This window comes from Rhea pennata, chromosome 1 (genome assembly GCF_028389875.1).
Source record: "Rhea pennata isolate bPtePen1 chromosome 1, bPtePen1.pri, whole genome shotgun sequence".
Taxonomy (NCBI): domain Eukaryota; kingdom Metazoa; phylum Chordata; class Aves; order Rheiformes; family Rheidae; genus Rhea; species Rhea pennata.
In genome coordinates, this window is record NC_084663.1 from 197,263,759 (window position 1) to 197,286,552 (window position 22,794).

At 39.9% G+C, this 22,794-nt stretch overlaps 1 protein-coding gene across 6 annotated transcripts in view; it reads left to right on the top strand.

The window, feature by feature from the left end:
- Positions 1 to 22,040, top strand: part of CRYL1 (crystallin lambda 1) — a 62,328-nt gene extending 40,288 nt beyond the window's left edge. For all 6 annotated transcript variants that reach the window (XM_062567212.1, XM_062567213.1, XM_062567214.1 and 3 more), the window contains 3 exons: positions 3,689 to 3,794; positions 18,280 to 18,386; positions 19,833 to 22,040. In XM_062567212.1, the coding sequence (XP_062423196.1) occupies positions 3,689 to 3,794; positions 18,280 to 18,386; positions 19,833 to 19,946 (327 nt within the window). In that variant the 3' untranslated portion in view covers positions 19,947 to 22,040. The remainder of the gene's footprint in view (positions 1 to 3,688; positions 3,795 to 18,279; positions 18,387 to 19,832) is intronic.
- The last annotated feature ends 754 nt before the right edge of the window (positions 22,041 to 22,794 follow it).

Below are 22,794 nucleotides of genomic sequence, written 5' to 3' on the forward strand. Positions count from 1 at the left end.
GATCAAAATGATAGGGAAGGGAAGGGCGTAACAAATGCTGCTAGGAGAGAATGATTAGTAGTGATCAGAAAAAAAGACTGGATCTTGGAGATATTATAGAGGATAAAGTGACAGATTTGGAGACAAGAATTGTGTGGTCCAGGAGGGAAGTAGAGTCCAAAGTAACGCTATACACAGGCTGGAGTGAGTCTGAAAATGTGATGAGTTGGCAGCCTCAGAAAGAGATTGTTTTTTGGCCATGTCACGTTTAACACGATCACAAGACACTGTCAGTGACAGATGGTTGAGGTGTGGAGGTGACTCACAGGTGTACAGATTGTTCATTAAAACCAAGCAAGTTGGTCAGGTCTTAAAGGTGGAGACTACAGAACCTCCACAGGATTTCTAAAGGAAAAGAATGCCCCTGCATAGTGAGAATCACTAACAAAGTACCAAAGGAGACCATGGGTGAACTGTGGTAGGATAATACTGTGGCATCACAGGACATTAAAATCTCTAAGATGTCATAAGCACCCTGGAAAATCCCGACCTAACTTAGATCTTGAATTTTGACTGTCTATTGGGGTCACTGGGGATTTTGGTAGAATTTGTTTTAAATTAAGACTTTATTCCTGTAGCTGTAAATGTCTGCTCCAGTGAGCAAGGTTTTAACTCTAACCACTTCCTCTTTCCTGTGAAAAGTGCTCAAGGTGAAGGTTTACAAGAATAGCTACTCAGCATGAAGAGGTTGAAAAATCCCCTTGGGGAGGTTATGTTTCACAGTAGACTTAATGAAAAGGTTGGATGTTTTCCTTGTTTACTTCTTAGCATAAACACCAATCCTTATGGAAGATACCTTGCTAACCTCACACCCACCCTGCTGAATCATTCCACCACCTTATGATCTCCTTAATGTAAGTGGGAGTAAAGTTGTTCCCTAAGGGAAGATGGTCAAAATTGTTCCTCATTTATGTATTTTTCAATTCTGAAGAGATAAAGTAAAAGGCTTCTGTTTAAGAGAGTTTGTGTGACAAGGAGAAACTGGGCGACATTTGTAGAATAATATGAGACCTCAGGTGGAGAGGTCTGTCTTGATCTTTCCTTCTGCTGGTACTGATTTTTGTCCTTTAGAAGCTGTAGCCATAAAATTACAGCCATAGCCAAAAGTCCAAAAGCAAAGCACTCAGTCTATGATATGAAGGACACCTGATCTTCAAATGCTAGCATTGATGTTGAGGACTACCATATCAGAATAAATGAAACAACTTTTCATTTGAAAATCAATTCACAATGTTTCTGAAGTGTTCCTACAGTCTTATCTGTGCCTATTAACTCTTCACTATTATGTTTACATTTTTTTAACTACTGCTGAGGTGCAAATGCTTGTCTGGAACTTGGTTCTTGTGGCTAAGTTTTGCCCACAAATCCGTGTCAGCCAGAAAAAAAAATCACTCTTTGAGCATGGCTTTACCAGCATAATCCGCTGTTCGGATGAAGCTCTTCCCACAGAACAGTGCTTTATTTATGTCATTCAGATAAGTTGTGTTGCCATATCAGGAGAAAAAACTCTTTAACAGAAGATATGGTGCCTATATTAGTCCTACTGGCACTGGTTGTGTAATCTGAACACAGTCTGAGGCTTGCTTTTTAGTTTCTGTCTTTACAAGAGACCTTCCGGTCTGCCTTTACCCAGGTCACTTTACCAAAATAATATTTCCTTATCCCTACCACTTTATGTCTCATTGAATTGTTACTAGAGCTGTATGTTCCAAATATGTTGGCAAGATCTTAATAATAATATTATTGTTTCCTTTTCAAAATAGAGTTCAAAACCCACCTGCAACAGTGATTCAGCCAGGCTTATTTTTGGTCAACACCTACCAGCAGATTGAGACTTGAGGCTGAGTCTTTCAAAAGGCTCTACTTAAATCTCTGATGGTGAAACTTGGTTTCTGTGGCCAGTTGTAGAGGTTATGCTGGCCCTTGGCTTGTGATTTTCTTTTAAAGTAACAGCATTTTGGAGGTTATGTGATTCATAAACAGAAGGAGACACTGTGGGTAGGATTCAGCTCACTTAAATTGAGATTTTTACAGACTATACAGACGTCCAAGCTCCTTGCTCTAATCTTTCAGCTAATGAAGAGAATTAGGGCTTTTTAGGATGAAACTCATCTGACCTACTCTAAATGCCTACTTTATGATGCCAATTGCCTTTTTCTCTGTACTGATTATAAAGAGGGACTAGCTATCTAGGTTCAGATGTCAATGTCTATGAGTGGTAAGAAAAGTTCTGTCCTGTGTGCCCATAACTCTGGCTGATCACTATGTGTAATGAAAGGAGCCTGTCAGACTGGATGCTATGAGAGGGAAAGATAACAGAAAAAATCCTCTCTTTAGCCAAGGATATGAATATACCTGCCTGTATTCTGCAGCTCGGAAGGGACTTGTGGAGCAAGAGACACTGAGAAGGGAGGAAGAGAAGATTTTTCATCTTAATGTAGGGTAAGAATACAAAGTAGAAGCTGTTCAGCATCTCTCCAATCATCTTAAGAACTCGAAGGAAATGTTGTTATTTCCCCTGGGATAAAGAGGACAACTTCTTAAAACCAACTTTTATCTGATGGAAGTGTTTAGAACAGATATTAGTTCATATTTTTCAGATAGGTGGAAAAACAGCCTCATATAATAAATATTATTTTTCTCAAGTAGAGCTGTAAGGTAGTGAACTGTAACTCTTTTTTTATAAGCCTTCGCATGTTTCCTTAACCTGATGGAGGTATTGACCTTCTTGTCGGTGATACCATGTGGGTGTAACTGCAGTGCTCAGCTTTTAACAGGAAAATTCCTCATTTTGCATACTCCATATCCTGCTAATTTTGAGATTTGAGGCTAGCAATGAACTCAAGAACCTGGGCAGGTTGAGGCTGGGTACGTTGAATGTTTAACGAGTTATTTGATAGGGAGTGGCAGCTGTATTGCTTGTGTGTTTGGTCAGCCTTTTATGGTCAACTTCTGCCGGTGGTAGGTGCTTCAGGGGTAATACAGACCTCTGCACCTCTGCACTGTCATTCTGTCAGAATAATGATTTGGTACTAAAATCCAGAACTAGAAGAATATGAAGGGAGCCAAAACCTCTATATTTAAAAGTGCTGGTATAGTCTTTGGATTTTCCTCAAACTATTTTGTTCATGTGTTAGTAATACTGTCATGTAAACTCTTTCTTCTTAATTCTCAGTTTCCAAGAAAAAAAATAACATTGGTTAACATAAACAGCTCAATGTAATAGTTAGTAGTACATGAATTACTGGAAATAATAAGTATCAGGCAAACCAGAACGTGCAGATAGTATGTATTACATGCAAACTAATGCGTGATCTGCCCTAAAATTTAGATATAAAATATTGTCAAAGTGTAATTGAATTCTAAAGCTCAGTGTTCCTACCAATGTTATAAAAAAAGATACGCAAATTAGTTTACACTGATGGTGGTGGTTTGGGGGGTTTTGGTGGTTTATACACTAAACCATAGGAAGCCTTGTATAGTAGATGAATATTTCTGTCGAACAGTTCGTGGTTGTTTACAAACCAGCTACTATTTCTAGCCTTAGTTTTATTACTTCTTAAATTTAAGTAAAATTACACAAAAATCAAACGTTTTTGCATTAAAACTTAGCATTGACAAGTTTTCCTATTCTACTTTTACTACTTAGGAAGGAGTAGTGTCTCCTGCTGACCTAGACCTTGTGATGTCTGATGGATTGGGAATGAGATATGCATTTATTGGACCTCTGGAAACCATGCATCTTAATGCAGAAGGTAGGTAGTTGCAAATGAATTAAATATAAGGGGAAGGCTTATTTTGTGTAAAACTTTGGAAATGTATAACAAAATAAGTTAGGATTGCTGTAACTATGACGTTTTTCTCATTTTATTGTGAAAAAGAGAAAAGGAACATATTTCTGAAACTTCAGTGATGGAAGGATCATCGGATGGAAGGAAATGGACATTGACTGTCCTATTATAAGTGATTAGATTAAAAGTTCTTAAATCTAAATCTTAAAGATCTTAAATACTAGCTGTATTCTCCAGACCTCGAAGATTTGTCCCAGTGTTTTGCAAACATTACTGTGCGCATAGTTCAGGACTATCTGAGAATCAGGAAAAGAAAGTATTGAAAAAGTTAATGTGTGAACAGGAAGTCATTTTCTCTAGGTGAAGTGCCTTTTCTATAGAATTTGTAGCAAAGGCTCAGTGTAGATATGGTGGAACTTTCTTGCATGAAGCTGGCTTAGATCCTGGGTAAAATGAGATTGCTTCTTTCTGCAAAACACTTTGCCTATAAAGTTGAACTAATTCAAGTAAACAAATAACAGATCAACATCTGTCTTGTTGTATAATCAAGATGTATTTTAGATGTTTTAGGGAACTGTATATATTAATCCCAGCTAAATAAAAAGTAAATTGCATAAAAGCAAATCAAAATTACAAGTGAGGGTTACAAAGGTTTAAGCAGTGAGTTTAACAAAATATGAGAACTTCTCCAGAAGTGAAGATCAACTAAGTGCATTTTTAGCTCTTTTTATTATAGGCTACCTATTCTTTTCAGTTGTGTGGTCCTTGACATGATGAGCTCTTGGCCTTTTAGGCTCTGCAGCAATATATAATAATAGAGGAATAAAACAGCAGTAAGAAAAAAAGATCATAAAACAGCAGTGCCCAATCAGGAGTGTTATCTATTTCTAATTTTTGGTTAGTCACCTGGCAGAAGCTTATCTTACATCTCTTAAGGCTGACCGGACAATTTTGAGATGAATGTGGAATTATGGATCCTCTGCCTGGGTCTTTTAGCTTGTCAGTTTAATTGTATACTAGTAAATTAAATGTCAAAAAGCGTTTGCCTTTGTGCATTGCTAGGGAAACAACATCCATCCTCTGAGTAGAGGCATATTTCTAAGTTTCCCTCTTCTGATCTATTGATATGTTACAGTTTTCTGATCTTCTCTGTTGATTTTGGACTTGCTCGATATAAAGCATATACATTCTTTAGATAAAATAGAACAGATGCATGAAGCACAAGCCTTCAGCACAGCAATGTACCTGGAGTCTTGCAGGCCTGGGTTGTCCAATCCTGCTCCCATTACTCCACTAGCTTGCTGTTCTCTACAATAACTGTCCAGGCACAGATTCTTCCCATGTGGTACATGGGAGGTTAGGTAGCTACACCTTCTTTCATAGTGTCAAGTGACATTTGTATGTGTCATGTGTAGCTCTGAAGTAACTTTTTCCTGTAAGAGGTAGGGGCTAATTGTGCTTGTGAGTGCTCTGAGCACTCTGAAGATGTGCTAGGACCTGAACTTCTAGATAAGGATGTAGAGTGGAGACAGAGCTGGAAGAAAGGAGACCAGTTTGAAGAGGTGGTGTGGAATGACCAATTGGTGTTGAAGGGTGGCTGGGTTCCTAGTTTGGGCAACTGGGAGTGAGAGGAGAATTGAGAGAATGTTTAGCTTGTTACTTACTCATAATCCTATACGATTTGTTTCTTAAAAGGTGGCACCTGAACATATTTCTAAAGTTTTTTGAAATCCTAAGGCCCACGCATCTTCATGTGTTTCATCTAGTCTGACTTTCCCATTTAGTTAAAGTAACTTGGGTGACTGGCTTTCTAAATTAATATGTGTTTTATAATTAACAGCTATTTGAATCTCTATCTGGTTAGTAACCCTATGGTTTAACTGTTGGTTCCAGGAAAACTATTTAACTGATCAATGAAAAGATAATCCCTCCAATCTGAACTGAAAATAAGAAAGGAGGAAAAATGGTCCTTTTGCCCTGACCATATATCATGATGAACTTGCTATTTCTGTTCAGAGCAATGTGCTGAACTGCCTCTGTTATAGCATAACAACAGAACAAAATGCTTGTTAATCCCCAAAGATTGTGAATCAGTTTCAGAGAACAAATCATGCTTGGGAATCCTTTTTTTTCCTTTGAATTAAAAAAAAAAAAATCCATATTTCAGGCTTCATTCTGTAACAATGTCCATCTGAGATGTATGAAATCATATAAATAATCTGGGTCAGTTTTGATGTTTTTTCCTGGAGTGCCTTTCTTTGCATTTGATGTTCCATCGTGATCCAGTTTAGTTTCCTTCCTCCTATCAGGAAACAGTCATTGTTACAAAAATATTTTCAAAATAGATTTTGCATCTCAGACCAGTTTTAGGTAACATATGCAAATGGCAGGTTACTTATTCATGGCAGAGATTATCCAGCTTCTAGGTTAATGATAAACTTTTGTTAGGAATGTTAGTATTCCAGATCAGAGGAGGAAAAATCATGAACAATAATCCAAGAACTGGATAAACCAGAAGAGTAGTCTAGGGTAGGTCTGGGATGGGCTTGCGATATCATTTAATCAGATAATACTTTGCAGTTGGGAACAATACAAAACATTGGAAGTCTGTTGTGGCTGTGTAGCTATTTTAACATTTTATCATACTCTTGGTTAAAAATAACGCTAAAATGGCATGGTACACTTAGGCCTGGGCCACTTGCTGCCAGGGTGCTTTTGTGACTGTTCAGGAACTTTCTTCATGAAAAGTATTGCTTCACTCTCAGTCTCACCAAGGCATTGTCTTGAGCCTAGAGCTACTCCTGTTTATGTGCTGGCAGGCTGACTCGGGCTCTTGTCCTCATCAGAAACAGTTTAACATCCAAATTGGTGATGTCAGGATACACGATGGCTTATGGTCATAGTTCCGTACCATGGCCGACTCTTTGTTTCCCCAGTACTACTTCCCATAATATGGAATAGTATGGACCTCATTTATTTGATCAAGACAACCCTCTTTGATGCACCATGCTAATACTGTTTATTTTCCCTGCGTAGACAGATGTGGAGCTGGAGATATGGCACCCTCTCTCTCCTGCTGGTCAGCCTCTCTAGCAGCTTCACCAATTTCAAAGCAACTGCCTTTCTTTTCAGCCTTAATATCTTAATTCCTCTAACTCTTAACCTCACTGCCAATGAGTAAATAGAAGAAAGGGTGGTAGGGATACAGAAAGCATGTGAGAGAAAAAGGCATTTATCTATGGGAGATCTGGGAAGGTGAAGAAGGTTTTTTTTTGTGTGTGGGGGGGTGTGATGTGAGCTGTTTGTTTGGTTTGAAGAGAGAACATTTTCCAAAGAATTGTTTTGGAGATTGATGTTATTTTTTTGTGTGCGGGATTCCTATGTCAAGATCCTCCCATGCACTTCTTATGCACTAAAGCCAAGTTTGCCAGTATTAGTTCTTATTTCTTTCTTCCATGTTGATAAATGGTCTTATGAAAAGATATTATCCAAGCCACTTTAAATCACCAGTCAATCTATGCATGGATAATAGGAACTGTGAATGTACAGCAGTGTGCAGCAGCCTTGAACACAGAATAAATTGCCAATGTCAAGTCAGTAAAAGGGATACAGGTAGCAAGGGCAACTTGAGAACTGAATGAGAATTTAGGAATAGAGAGGAAGGAAAACTCTTAAAAAAAACAAAACAAAACAAAAAAAAACACGTCCAAATTACGTAATATGATAATTGTGAGCGTTGATTTGAGTTTTTCATCTTATGATTTGACCTGGCACTGTCACAACGAATGCTGTTACGTCTTTTACAGGAAGCATCAGTAGACTTCATTAGAGTCATTTTTACCCACTTTTTATAATAGGACTATCTTAAGAGATACGTTGTCCCTGCTGTATGTCTACCTAGCTATCTGTGAATCTACTGATGTTGCTCCAACCTCAGGAAGATCATATGTTCTGTTTCTTGGACTCTCAGTTACTTCTAAGCCTTTGGAAAAAATTGTCTGTAAAACCAAAGGCTAGTCTGTTACATACAAAGTTTTATGTGCTTGCAGCAGCAGTTTTTCATGTGTTTCACATTGAGCTGTCTTAGATCAGTTATTTCTGTGAGTTATGAAGTGAGCTGTAATTGTAGTTTAATCTGTATCTAAACTTCTTAATGGTAGCAGAAAAGCTAGATATTAGGAGCTTGATGTATCTTCATTGCTATTTTTCTCTTGCATTTATAGAAAGACTGTTCCAGGATCATAGTCTGCCTATCATTCACTGTGAAATTTGTATAGATACTCACAGGAGTTGTGTGGAGACTGGGGTTGGTACATGGTCCTTAGTATAACCTCAAATATCTAGTGAACTAGATACGACTTTTCATAGTCAATCTTGTGTTTCTCTTACTGCAAGTGGGAATGCTTGCTCATCTTAGAAGCACTTATCGGATTAATAGATTTTGGATGATAGGAGGAGAGTGACTGTGCTGTATGAAAATCACATTTCCAAAACATTGAAATGAAAGGGAAAATCATAAGCCATAATTCAGAGCAAGGAGGGTTTTCTTCTCTGGCTGGGCAAAACATAGCCAAACATAGTTTTTAACCCTCAATTGCTGTAGAAATATAGAGCTATTAATACATTCTGGTTCAAAAGCAGAGATCATTTTCATTGTTATGTCCACTGGTTTAATGCTGCCATGTAGGGAGCAAACCAAGCTTTAAATCAGTTCAAGAGCTTTTGTACCACAGGCAAGCAAGCCAAAGGTGTGAGACTCTCTAAGTTAAGGTGATCAAATCTAAAAAAGGAAGATTGACTCGCTTTCTCTCCAAACCATGTGTTATGTTTTGTGATTAGGGCTACGAAGATGATCAGAGGGCTGGAGCATCTGCCCTATGAGGAACGGCTGCGAGAGCTGGGCCTCTTCAGCCTGGGGAAGAGAAGACTGAGGGAGGATCTTATCAATGTGTACAAGTACCTGAAGGGAGGGTGTCAAGGGGACGGGGACAAACTCTTTTCAGTTGTCCTGTGTGACAGGACAAGAGGCAATGGGCAGAAATTGAAGCACAGGAAGTTCTGCCTGACCGTGAGGGGGAATTTCTTCCCTGTGAGAGTGACGGAGCACTGGAGCAGGTTGCCCAGAGAGGTTGTGGAGTCTCCTTCTCTGGAGATCTTCAAGGCCCACCTGGATGCAACCCTGTCTACCATGCTCTAGGTGACCCTGCTGAGCGGGGATGTTGGACTAGATGATCTCCAGAGGTCCCTTCCAACCTTACTGTTTCTATGATTCTGTAATCAAATATTGACATTTAATTTAGGAGTACTTGTAAAAGGTAGTACTGAGATTAAATGTCAGAGTGCTACATAATCACATACAATTCACTTCCCGGTGGGCTGAGGAAAGCAGCTCATAGTACTTCTAGAACTGCTGTTTGATTCTTTGCAGGCTGAGAACTTTTCTGTATGGTAATGTGTGGTAATTTAAGGTGTGAATTTTTGAGCACAATAACTGCTCTGTACCAGTTTTCCTTTATAGACTCTTAGGTGTGAAATGATTCTCTGCCTACTAAAGGGAGCATTTGATTTCATTGAGGCATTCTTGATGCTTTCTTGCTCAAGTCAGTACTATAGAGTTCTGCCTTCTAAAGAGGTCATCTTGGTGCATCTGTTTCCCTTGTGCTTGCAAAAGAACTTGTATGATCGTTATGTGACTCAGACTGTGAAACTGATCCCAGATATGAAATTAATCTAGCAAAGAAAATGGTTCATATCAACTCATTTTAATTCCTTGATCCAGTTCACAGCTGTCCTGAATAAGTTTTTGCGCATTAGTATTGAGATAAAAACACAGAGCCAGTGAGAATAAAACATCTTTCTTTTTTGGTGCTGCCACTGGCTTAGGGTAGTTGAAAGAAATTCAAGCTTTCAACTTTAGTTGAAAGGATTCATGTAACTATAGTCTAAGTGAATTCATATGAGAATTAATGTAGAATTGGAAGTGTCCCGTGAATTCACACCCTAAGTGCATGCATCTGTGTTTAGACACACCCTTGATAAAGGCAGGATTACATTTAGAAATTTTTCCTCATAGCTATAATGTCTAAAAATATAATTCAATAAACCAAATATATATGTGTATATACATACTGATATATAATATCAGTAAACCAAAAATGTTGGAATTTTTCCTCTGAACATATCCTGAGCATGACAAATTCCTCCATGATGTTCCTGAAATATGCCCCTTCTTTTCTGTTCTAGTTCATACTCATCTTCAGTCTTACTGAGTGTGATATCTTCTTAAATTTTACCTGCTAAAATGACCCCCACCCTAGTCTTTTCAAATTGTTGATGCTATTACATCAGTGGCTTGACCATCTCATCTACTCTTTTGAGTCATTAGTGTCTTCTCATTATGCTGCTCATCAGGTTCAAAGTTGTGAATTTAATACTCCGTATTAGGAGGCACCCTCTGTCTTTGGTATATTCTCCATCATTGCCAGTAACACTTTCCTCTCTGTCTCTTTTTTTGTCTCACGAATATCTCAGTGCCTTCCTTGTTTCGCTCCTTGTCTGCAGTGTTGTGGTCAGACTGGTTTGCCAAGTTCTCTTGCTTGCATCATTCAGCCCTTTTGCTTGCTGTCTCTTTTGAAGAGGAGGGAAGGAGACGTAGCATATAAGAAGCTAACATATATGAAGATGTTTGTATTGTAATACGTGATCATAACACCATTTATATTGTCATGTTTTCCCTCCTTTTACCTCCCTCCTCCCTTCACCATTCAGTTATGATCCTCACTTGTGAAGAGGTCTTCTCAAGGCAGTAAAGCAGTTTTTGCATGCTTCTAAGCTAAATATTTGCCCTGAATTACTTTTCCTTTCCTTCATCAGTGCCTTGTTCATCTTGGTGATGCAGCTCAAGGCATTTCACTGATGCTTGTGTTTGCACCACACCAGAGCAAGTCCTCTAGGTAAGGACCTGCAAACTGGAAACATGTTTTTGTGAACAAGTTATTATGAGACAGTCTGAGATGCAGGTTTACAGTTCATTAGCTGTTTTGAAAACTGCCTAGGTTCTTATTCAAGCTTTAAAAGCCTGTTTCTCCTTCAGTAGTGGTATAAAAACCTTTCATTTCCTATTGGGTAAGATGCACAGGGACAGCAAGAGAGTTTTAAATCAATGCCCTCATCTGGCTTTTGATAACTTGTTCTTATAACTATACTATATCCAGCAGAAACACTGGGAGAGATTCTGACATTCAAGGAGGTTGGCATATTCCCTTTTTCATCTCAGAAATCCTGTGTCTACTGCTCCATTTTGTTACTCATTCCTCTTCCTCCTCTCTCCACCTTGGATGTAAACATATGTAATGGGATAAAGGTTCAGGGAACTCCTGAAAGCCCTGGAGACATTTTTTTCCTGTGGTTGTGGTTCTCAGGTGCTTGTTGCCACTTCCCCCTTCTCTCTCCTCCCCCTGCAACATGGATGAGAAGATGAGCCTGCAAGGAAGATGGAGTCTTAGATAGGAGCCAATAGACCATATGAACAGGAGGAAACTTACCATCATCCGAGTGCTGCCAACTGTTTCACATCTTTCTCTATTTGAGATGCATCTTGCATCATTCCTTTTCTCCAGTTGGAGAGAGTGGGGCACAGCATAGTTATAGAAGCTGGATGCAATGAGAGATGATGAGTGTTTCTAACAGCCCCATTTGCCATTTTCTTCCTTTTTCTCTAGCTCTCGGGTGTTACCAGTCTGTCTTGCACAGTTTACATTTGCTAATTCTTCCAGCTCAGGTTGTTGCCTGGGCAGTACCTGCAAGGATTAAAGCTAATGGTGTCTTACTTGTTTTCCATCATCTTGCTCCAGTCAAGTGCTTGTCATCCACCTTACCTTTGCTATAGTCCATACGTTTGAACCAAAGGACTGCTTGGTCTAAAGACTTGGAGTCAAATATTTGCCAGTTTTGAGTTTGCAACTGAAAAGCAAAGTGACTTTTCTAACAACATTCCTTGTTGCTCAGGTGCTGCCTTAAAGCTGCAGAGTAGGATTAAACTTGAATATTTAAACTAAGTTAAACATTACCCTACTGTCTCTGCTGAGACTTCACACCGAGAGAGCTATCTTGAATTAGCTATTTTGAAATCAATCTTTTTAAGTGAGACCATGTGTGTATTCTAATTACAGGTGTACTTCCTTCACTTAAGACTTGAAAGTTTTCTGAATGCAGTGTCTACCCCATTTTGCATGCAGCATACAAGGTGGAGTGGGGTTTACATGTTGCCATTTCACCACAGTGTTGAGGTGAATTATACAGCTACTCTTTTCCAGACACATAGCATTTTGGTGTTTGTCTTTTCCTATTTTGATGAGTTTTCATAAGGCTTCTTTTAATTCATATATTACATGCAAGGACTGAATTGCATCACCTAACCCGTGTTTGGCACATCTCTGTTGTAAGATATATCTACCCAGAAACTGTTCAGTGACTCATTCAAGCTTTAGGAAAGCTGCCAGTGGGAGTTTAAGTTCCAGGACTGGCTGGCTGAATGAGCTGTGAAGGCTGTCTTAAGCTGAGGAGTTCAGAGCCACTAGGTAAATGGGCCAACTAAGACCAAACATTCAGCTTCCTCCCAAATACTGTTGTGAGTCACTTTTAGAGTGAGGCTCCTGAAAAAGATTTCTAGTGCCTAGACTCCTCCACCACCTTCTCCTGATTATACCAGCATCAAGACCACACAGATCCTTGGTATTGTTACAGAAGCTCACTAAGCAGTTGAGAGGTTCCCCTTGGCTTTTGGAAAATTACTGAATCTAAACTATTCAGCGCTGGTCTGGATGTCATAGAGCTGTGTCAGCTGCATCAGCACCAGAATAGTGTGATAACTGACACTGCTGTGTTTATTATTCCTTCTATCACTAATTGCACATGTAGATTTGCTTGAATTGCAGTATTGGCTTGAATTACCACTTCTGCTTTTGTGATTGTTCATCTGGCAACAGCTGCTGATAGCAGTTATGAGTTAGCAAAGTGTACCCAAATCCACATAGTTCTGCACTGGATTTCATCATCAGTCATTTCTACCTGATAACTGCTGCACTGCTCAACTGGGAACCTTCTATGATATGGCATGATGTGAGGACAAGCTTTTTGCTCAGTCTCCTCACCACTGAAAGAAGAAGCTCACATTGGCAAGATAAAATATAAATGTCATTGTCTTGTGGTTGGACCATGAGTCTTATGCAGAACTGTCTTAGGTTCCCAGTGTCCCTTTCGTGAATAAGTGTATCCCTTGAGCTGAGCTGTCTTTGGGCGCCAGAGTCTGTGAGCCTAGCTGTTAAGAGGTACCTGTAAAGCACTTTACACTAATGACAAGGTGTGGCCAGTATACACTGATAACCAGTGGTCCTTTCCATAATTTTTATGAAGGGACATGGTCTAAGTTCATTCCATCAAAGAAGAGGTGGAATCATGTCACAGGCTGTTCAGCATCCCACAAAAATCCTCCTCTTTCTGAATATCACTTCCTGTCAAGGAGGTTAACTTCTTGTCGCAAATGGTGGAGGAGCCTACAAGGAAGGGTGTCCTGCTGGACCCTGCCCTTACCAACAGAGAGGGACTGTCCTTACCAACAGAAGGGGACTGGTTAGAGATGTGAAGGTTGGGTGCAGCCTTGGCTACAGTGACCACGAGATGGTGGAGTTCAGGATCCGGCAGGAAAGAACTAGGGCAACAAGCAGGATTGCAACCCTGGACTTCAGGATAGTGGACTTTGGACTCTTCAGGGACCTACTTGGTAGATTCCCATGGGTTAAGGCCCTAGAAGGAAGGGGAGTCCAGGAGAGCTGGCTAGTATTCAAACATCACTTCCTCCAAGCTCAAGAGTGGTGCATCCCTGTGAGTAAGAAGTGCAGCAAAAGGGGCAGGAGACCTGCATGGGTGAGCAAGGAGCTCTTCAGTGAAGAAATTCCCCCTCACGGTCAGGCAGAACTTCCTGTGCTTCAATTTCTGCCCGTTGCCTCTTGTCCTGTCACATGGGACAACTGAAAAGAGTTTGTCCCTGTCCCCTTGACACCCTCCAATGGATAGAGATGCTGGACTCCATTTTTGAAAAGGGTTGAATACCCTCAAACATCTTTCCAAGTTGCTGTTCAAGTAATGGACACATTCTCCCATTCCTTTGCTTCAAATGTTTATCTGAGATGGTCATCATGACTTCAGAGTGCTAATCTCATAGAGGAGATGTAATCCTCCATTGAGTATCTGTCTTCTGAAATTTCTTCCATCTTTGGTCCAGAAACAAAAATGTTCTCCATACTCTTACTAACCTCAAAGACCCTTTGGAATGTCTGTATTTCAGCAATTTCAGACTATGAGGCATGCTGAATAGTATAAGTGTTGTAGTTTATGATTCATGCCTGCCATACTCAGAGGCTTCTGTTCTTTTCTCCATCTTCAACCTCAACTGTTTAGGGTTAGACAGGTATGACTTCTACTGTGATGCATTCCAGGGAACTGTCTACCAGCTCTTCAGAAAAAGGACTTTCTAATAACTCTTGACCTAGGGTGCATTCTTTCTTGCGGTAGTCAGGCCACCCCACTTAGGTTTCTTGTCTTTTGTGGCCACAGCCAGTTCAGGTACATGCCTCTCAGTTTGTGGATGAAATTCTGACCCTTCACGAAAGAGTTGAGTATAGTCACCTCTTGCCCTAGTCTTCTGCAGCTTTCTCTTTATCATTTCTTCGATAACTAGCTAATCAAAAGAGAAGGAAGAGTGCAGATTATTCCATCGCTAAGATTCTTGATTATGTGGTAGTTAATGGCGTGAAAAAGTCCAATAGATGTACGTGTCTGAATGATTAAGTTTTCTATTTGGTGTATTTATTATTCCAATTCCTTTCTAGTGCCTCAATACTAATTATTTTGGAATTCCTACTGGAGTTGCTGGAAGGTGGACCTTTCCTTCATTCAGCCAATATTGCAGAACTCATTCTGCTTGGCTGCCATTTGACCCATAGTTCAACTGTTAACTGGTTCTCGGGTTCTATGACTTGATGTATTTTAAGGGCCTGGCCAAAATATATTCTCCAGTTGGACACTTTATTCCTGAATGGGATTTGAACCTTTGGCTGCAGGTTCTGTTGGGTCTTTTGTTTAAACTTCCAGCTTCCCTACTCACTTTCTTGTCTCCCAATGAAGGTAGCTCTCCTGATGGCCATTTGTCTTTGCTAAGAGAACGATGAAAATTTTGACCATTGTTCCTGATCTTCCTCATGCTCTGTTCTTTAAGGTTGTAGTGTCATAGTTCCATTCTAGCTGGAGAAGTCATTCTTATTTTCACCAGTGATTGTGCTGAATCTGTACTTCACGTGTTTGATGTTGGGAGACTGCTGACTGTCTTTGCAGATCCTGACCCTTTCAGAAGAGTCTGAGTGTTCATTTCCATTGCTGAAAAACATAGCTGCTTCATGAGTATCAGAGCAAAGCATGGGTTATATTGCTGTATTTCTGCTATGAAATTGCTAGAACAGAGTTTCCTAAAAAGCTCGGAGGCCATTCTTCTGGCACTCAGACAATTCTAGTGGCAGTACTGAGGAAAATCTCAATTCCAGACATTTGCTGCACAGCTGCCTGGAGTTGAGTTCCTGGTTTTACCAAAAATTACAGCATCTTTGAAGCTTTGAGAGCTGTTAGAGTTCACTGGGCACAGCTTATGTGAAAGAGTTCAAGATCATCTAGCAGCGGTTGAGGGAGACACTATTTAAGAGTCACCTATGGTTAATGTATGTAAGGAATGTATGTAAGGCCACCTGAATAGCCTTATGCTGAACTTGGTTCAGTTTGTTCCTGTCTTTTTTGTACTGGGGGCACAAAACTGTGCAAGGTTTTATAGATGCAGTTTAATGACTGAGTAAAGGGGGATAAGCACTTCCCTTGGTCTGCTAGCTCTGCTCCTGTTAGTACGGCCCAGGATGCTTGGCTCTGTCTGTTGCCAAAGCAAACTGCTGGCTCACCTGCGGCTTGCTGTCCACCAACACCCTGAGTTTCTAGCGTCCTCAGCCTCTGTCACTGCAAGTTCTTCCTTCCCAGGTGGCTGACTTTGCATTTGTCCTTGTTAAATTTCATAAGGTTCCTATTAGCCCATTCTTCCAGGCTGTCTAAGTCTTTCTGGATGTCAGTCCTGTCCTCCAGTGTACCACCTGGTTCTCTCGCCTAATTTGATATCTTGCAAACTTTCTGAGCAAGTCATGTTGAACAGATCTCAGGACAGATTCCTGCAATACTCCACGTTTTTATTGGCTAGCAGGTAAAGTATGTCCCATTAACCACAACCCTTTGATACTGATTGTCCAACCAGCTTTTAATTCATCTAGTTGTCCAAACATCTGGATCTTAATATTCTAACTTTGATACAATAATACTGTGAGAGATAAATGTCAAATGCCTTAGTAACATCAAGATAAATGATATCCACTGTTTTTTTCTTGTTCAAAAATTCAGTGATTTTTGTTGCAGACGGCAGTCAGGTTGGTCAGACATAATTTACCCTTAATTAGTACATATTGACTGTTCCCAATCACCGTATTAGTGAGTGGCTGTCACTAAATCAGCCACCCATTTCAGTAATGGGCCAACATTTTCCTTGTTCAGCCTTTTATTACTAATGAAGCAGTAGCAATTCTTCTTGTTGCCCTTCATGTCTTTTGCAAGTCTCAACTGGAGCTGAGCTGTGGCTTTCCTGACACCATCCCTACATGCCCAGGCAGTGATTTTAATTCCATCATCGTAGGCCTATCCCTGCTTCCACCTCCTGTATTCTGTCTTTTTGCGTTGGAGCTTAGCCAACCAATCTCCTGATACGTCTACTTATCTTTGTGAGCGTATGGATGGACTGTTCTCGTCTGTGGACAATACTGTCCTTAAAGACCTGCCAGGTTCCCTGGTCTCCTTTACCCCTCCCTTGCGGGGGTATCCTAGGATCCCACCTACCAGTTCCCTGAAGCAACTGAAGCTGAATCAAGTAAAGACTGCTCATCTGTTCTCCTTTGTCACTCACGTCAGGATCTTCAAATCCACTGTTCCACGGTTGCTATGTCCAAGGCTGTCATTAGTTATCCCTTCACTAGTAAGGAAGAACTGGTTAGAGATTAGCAGAGCCAACTTTATCAAGAAGTTATCTCCCACGCTTTCCAGAAACCTGCTTAACTGCTTTCAATCTTGCCATGTTGCCCTTCTAGCAGATGCTAAAGTTACCTGTAAGAACAAGTGTCTGTGATTCAGATTCTTCCTCTAGTTGTTTAAAGAAGGCTTTGTCCACTTCCTTACCCTGATCAGATGCTCTGTAGCATGCTGCCGATATAAGGTTACCTTTACTGGCCACTCCTCTGATCTTGAAAGCTCTCACCCAGCCTATTTCCTCTCCCATAAAAGTGCTCTATACATCTGAGCTGCTCCTTCATAGAGTGGGCCACCGCCCCTCCCCTGTCTTCCCTGTCTCTCTTTCCTGAAGAGCGTCTATCTATCTATTGCAGCACTCCAGTTGTGCAAGTGGTCCCACCACATCTCAGTTTTACCAACAGTATCTGTAGTCATGTGAGCACAAATGGAGCTCCAGTTCCTCCTGCTTGTTTCCCAGGTGGCATGCATTTCTGTAATACACTTAAGGTGGGCCCATTCCACTCTGGTTTGTTTCTCTTGAGGTCTCTCTTATACCCATTACCCTGAACTCTCTACTTTCCACACCAGTCCACCACTTCCTCACTTGACTGCAGACTGTAATCTTCTCTTCCACATGCTCCTGGTCTAAAGCTTTTCCTCACCAGGTTGTCTAACCTTTTAGCAAGGATGCTTTTGCCCTGCTCTGTCCTGTGGCCATAAAAAGTCAAATCACTGTTGTTAACATCAGTTGTACAACCAGGTAGTGACCTGCAGGATCCATGATTAGTATATAAGTATGTACTGCACCTCTTACATAGTATTTCCTGCTGGTATGTTGCATTTACGGGTTTTGCAATGAAGACGTGCTAAATGATTTTTCCAGGAACCTTAATAGAAATACTGTGGATAAAATCCACTTTTCCTTGGTGACAGTTAGTTGTCTTAAGTGTAAGAGCACACTTCTTGCCCTTACAAGTGTGTGTCTTTCAACACCTCTGCAGAAGGCAGGGATCCTATCAGAAAAATGGCAGATATATGATTATGTAGTTAAAGGCTGTTAACATATGTGCAGGAGAAGGTGAACTTGTGGTTGCAAAGGAATTACCTACTTTCTGAATCTTTTGACTTCACAATTTAATTGTGTCCTTTAGCATCAGTTTGTGTGCGTATGAGTACATGTGAACTATTAATACTGAAAGCATATTTTTTTTGTTTCTGATTTCAGACAGTGCTTAAGCACAGACACTATTATTGAACTTGAAATAGGAATTTCTGTTCATGTGTAATTTTTCACTTTCATTTTTAGGTATTTCAAATTACTGTGAAAGATACTGCGAAGGTATGAGACTTGTTCTGAACACTTTTGGACCAGTACCAAAATTTTCAGGTGAAGCTGAGCAGAAAATCAATCAGGTAAAGTATACAGTAGATAAATGCAATGACATCCAGAACAAAGATTGTTAGCATTTATTTTTATATAAGTGCCATTTTGATATACTGTTGGAGGCATCTGTAATCTGTATTTCTTGTGTGAATGTGTACTTTGAATGAAAAGATAAAGTATAGAATGTATATACTAATATAAATCCCTTTTTAAAGCTCTTTGAAATACATTGAGAGAATGCTGTCTAGGCACCGAGTAGCATTATGATCAGCCAGAGAATTTGAATACTAAAAACTACAGAACATTGACATTAACCTGCCAACTTCTGCTGTATCTTATCACTTTCTTTCTATATCTTTATTCTCTGCCACAATATGCACAGCTCCAAGTTCTCTTTCTTACATAAAGACTTCTCCCCATGTTCTCTTTTTCCATCTTATTACATAAGCCTCATAACTTTTTTCTTCTGAATGGGCTAGCAGGCCAAGTAAATTTATTTGTGGATAATGTGATGTCTTGTCTTTAAACAATCTGTATTTTTTGCTGTTCATGAACTGTAGTTGCATCTTTCTGTTTTCAAAGATCAATTAGAAGTTCTACCCCAATGATATGTTCATTTCCTGTAATTTTTTTCCCTGTAGTGCTGCTTCTCAATAGGGCCTGGAGCTCAGACTGTTGGGATATTTATATGACATGCATAATATTTTTAAAGCATCTTGTTCTTATACGTGTTTTTCTGTCCTTTACAGACTAAAGATCTAGTCTGTAAAGCATGCAGGGACATGCTTAACATTTATCGTACAAGCAGCCCAGTAAGATTACTTGGATACTTAGAAGTAAGATATATTTTAAATGCTGTGCTGGATTGGGACTAAGTTTGCTAATCTTGCTTCTAAGCCCACAGTTTGTTTATAGACATGATATAGGCTCTTTTGTGCATCTATAGGAATTAGCTGAAGTCTTGCCATTTCGTAACTCTACTATTTCATAGTTGTCTTTTTTTTAATGCTTCTCTAAGGAATATGTACATGTGTCAAATTTTTCCTGATTAGTTGTTACAGGTTAATTCTATGTATGGATGCACTCACACATGAATTTAGTTCAGAGCACATGTTTAGTCACATAAAAGGCTAGGTTGCCTCCTTCCCACTTTATGAAAGTTTATTGTCAAAAAGGCAAGACAGTGGCTGTGTGGGGCAAACCGAGAAGAGTCTGATGCTTTGATGTTTCTGTAAGCACTTTTATTGCCACCTTTAGGTCAACCTTCTCCAAGTGGGAGCAGTTTTCTTCTCATACACGGTAACTAATTTCCAGTCAGCCATGTAAAGAACTAGTGGCATATTGCTTGTGATAGACTAAATTTAGGTTTTTGTAGACAATTACTTGGTCAGAAGCAGGGAAAGTAGGAAAACAATCTTGATAAACTTCTTACTCAGAACAAGAGATTTAATGAACTTCAAAATTTTCTATTTCAGGCAATGTCGGAAAAAATTCCAGTGGTTCCAGAACACCTGGATGCCAGGAGAGAATGGAGAGATGAATGTCTTGCTCGTCTTGCCAAACTGAAAAACGAGATGAAATCTGACTGAGGTGCACCTTGTCTAACAGGAAAAAACAAATGAAGAACAGGTCTTCATAAAAAGCAGGGATTTTTGGTGAGCCAGAAGAGGTGGCTGAATGTGCAGGCAACAATTTGCACAAATTCAGAGATCTATGAAACATTTGGTCCAAAATTGTCATGATGTAATTCATGAATAACTGTAGAATTATAAAAAGTTCATTTTAAACTTTATCTAATTCTTGTATGTATGCATTAGATATGTGAGCATTTAGTAGCTTTAGCTATATTAGTAATGTGCAATACTAGAACACAATGATGTTTTAAATAATGCATTTTTAAACTTGCTTAGAAATTCGGAGCTTGAACAGTATTTGCTTATGCAGAGATCTGAAATAGGCAAACATCAGCTGTTTGTCATGGGAGGAAAAAAAACCCTCAGCAGCCAATCAATATGGCAGTGAGGTTAATTTGTAAGATAAGAGGAGGTTGCACTGAACGAAGAGTAAGTTCACTGGCCATTCTCCCAGTGAAATGAGAGCTCCACAGCAGTAAGAGTCACTTCAATTTAGCTCTGTAACTGTTCCACAATGTAGAGGAAAAAAAATACTTTTCCTTTCCCTCCCTATGGCACTTACGTATCTATGTGATGAGTTAAATGTGAGTGAATAGAACAGAGTAGAATTCCTTCCTTATCCTATATCCCTGAATCTCTATGACTCATCAGAGACCTAGTCAGTTTTTCAGACCATGTACTTGATACTCCATGACTTCACCCCAACTTAAGTTAGATGTTTGATGCCGTTGATAGGCATTGCTGCATAAATGTGTGTCCCATTCTAAGACTTTTGTATGATAAATAAGATGTTTTGATTTAACAGCTTGGGAGACACCTTCCAAGCTACACAGCAACCTTCTGAGTGATCTTGGGAAGACAGTTCATTTTCCATTGCCTTGTGTGTTTTGTACATTATCTGGAACAAGGGCTGTCTCTGTAGGACTCAGCTGTAATGAATTTAACAACTGTGGCTGAAGGAATCCCTCCAGATATCTGCTGCTTTGCTTCCCTGCACAGGAAATTGTGCAGTTGTTTGGGTGCAGCATTTATGCTTTGCTGCTGCCCTTTTCTACATGCGTCACAACATCTGTAGAAGGACGGAGTATATACATGGTAACAGTAGTATCTTTGGTTGTTGCAGTGACATGCTTCAGTCCACAGCAAAGTTTTACTATGAATGTGTGTACCATATAATATGGTTGGACCTTAGGTTCTTAGCTAGAACCTTTGGGCATTATTGTAATACAAATAGTAAAAATAATGTGCAGCACAGCATTGCATTCACATCACTTGAGTTAAACATTTGAATTTGTACTAGCTGGTCATGTAACTTCAGTCACAGCACAGATTCTGAAATGTTAAACTGATTTTTTTAATGTTTGGCTCAGGAGCATTTTAACTCTTGTTCTTAAAGGAGAGGGCATACAAACATAGTTGGCATACAAACAAGTTACTGCAGATTAGTTGGTTACCGTGCTGTGAGCTGAGCAGCAGATAAATTGGATTGCCTGACATAGGTTTTAGGGAAAGAACATGTCTCTGTATTTGAAACATGGGATAGGATCCGTAGCATAGAGATCTATATCTGAACAGATTGTCCTGTGCTCCTTTTATAATCAGTGGAGAGAAAGAAAAATATGTAAGCTCAATTTATTTTATCTGGTATAGACCTAAAATGGTCAGGTGAATCACACCCTGAAAGCACCAGAATACTGTCTTTTATTGCCTGGAATGGGGAGAGCAGTGATTGGGTCAACCTGTGTTAAGACATCTGAAGTGGAGGGGTCAGTCTCCACTCTTGGTGCCTTATTAAGCAATAGTAGATTAATTATGAGGCTGATTTCTTCATTTTATGTATGTCTTTGTATTTTAGACAAGGCCATAGAAGGCTCTGATTACTTTTTAAGATTAGAACTATTTTGCTGTGGGTATATGACATTGTCATAGCTAATTATCTTGCATTGCTTCTGTTTACTTTGAGGTATTTTAAAACTTAATCACATCATCAAATATTTGTCTCAATTTTTATTATTTTCTAATGAATAAAAAAAATGTAATGGGTATTAACTTCTCCTGTGGTCTTATGTGGTACTATAGTACCCCGGTATAATAAATTGTGGAACTCTGTGGGAGTAAATTGACAAGAAATAATGTGTATTCTCATATAGCTCATACATTGGTGACGACTTGCTGTGTGAGGGAATAGTGTGAAGGAATTAGTCTTTCGAAAAGCCTAGGAGAGGCAGTGGAAAGTGCCAGTACACTTCTGTGCAGAATGACACTGGCAGCTTTGCATGGTTCAGCGTATAGCAAAACTCACCTGGTTGTCATGGGGGACTTCAACCACCCTGACATCTGCTGGAGGGACAACACAGCAAGGCACAAACAGTCCAGGAGGCTCCTGCAGTGCATTGATGATAACTTCTTGTCACAAATGGTGGAGGAGCCTACGAGGAAGGGTGTCCTGCTGGACCTTGTCCTTACCAACAGAGAGGGACTGGTTAGAGATGTGAAGGTTGGGTGCAGCCTTGGCTGCAGTGACCATGAGATGGTGGAGTTCAGGATCCGGCAGGAAAGAACTGGGGCAACAAGCAGGATTGCAACCCTGGACTTCAGGATAGTGGACTTTGGACTCTTCAGGGACCTACTTGGTAGATTCCCATGGGTTAAGGCCCTAGAGGGAAGGGGAGTCCAGGAGAGCTGGCTAGTATTCAAACATCACTTCCTCCAGGCTCAAGAGCGGTGCATCCCTGTGAGTAAGAAGTGCAGCAAAAGGGGCAGGAGACCTGCATGGGTGAGCAAGGAGCTCCAGGCCAAATTC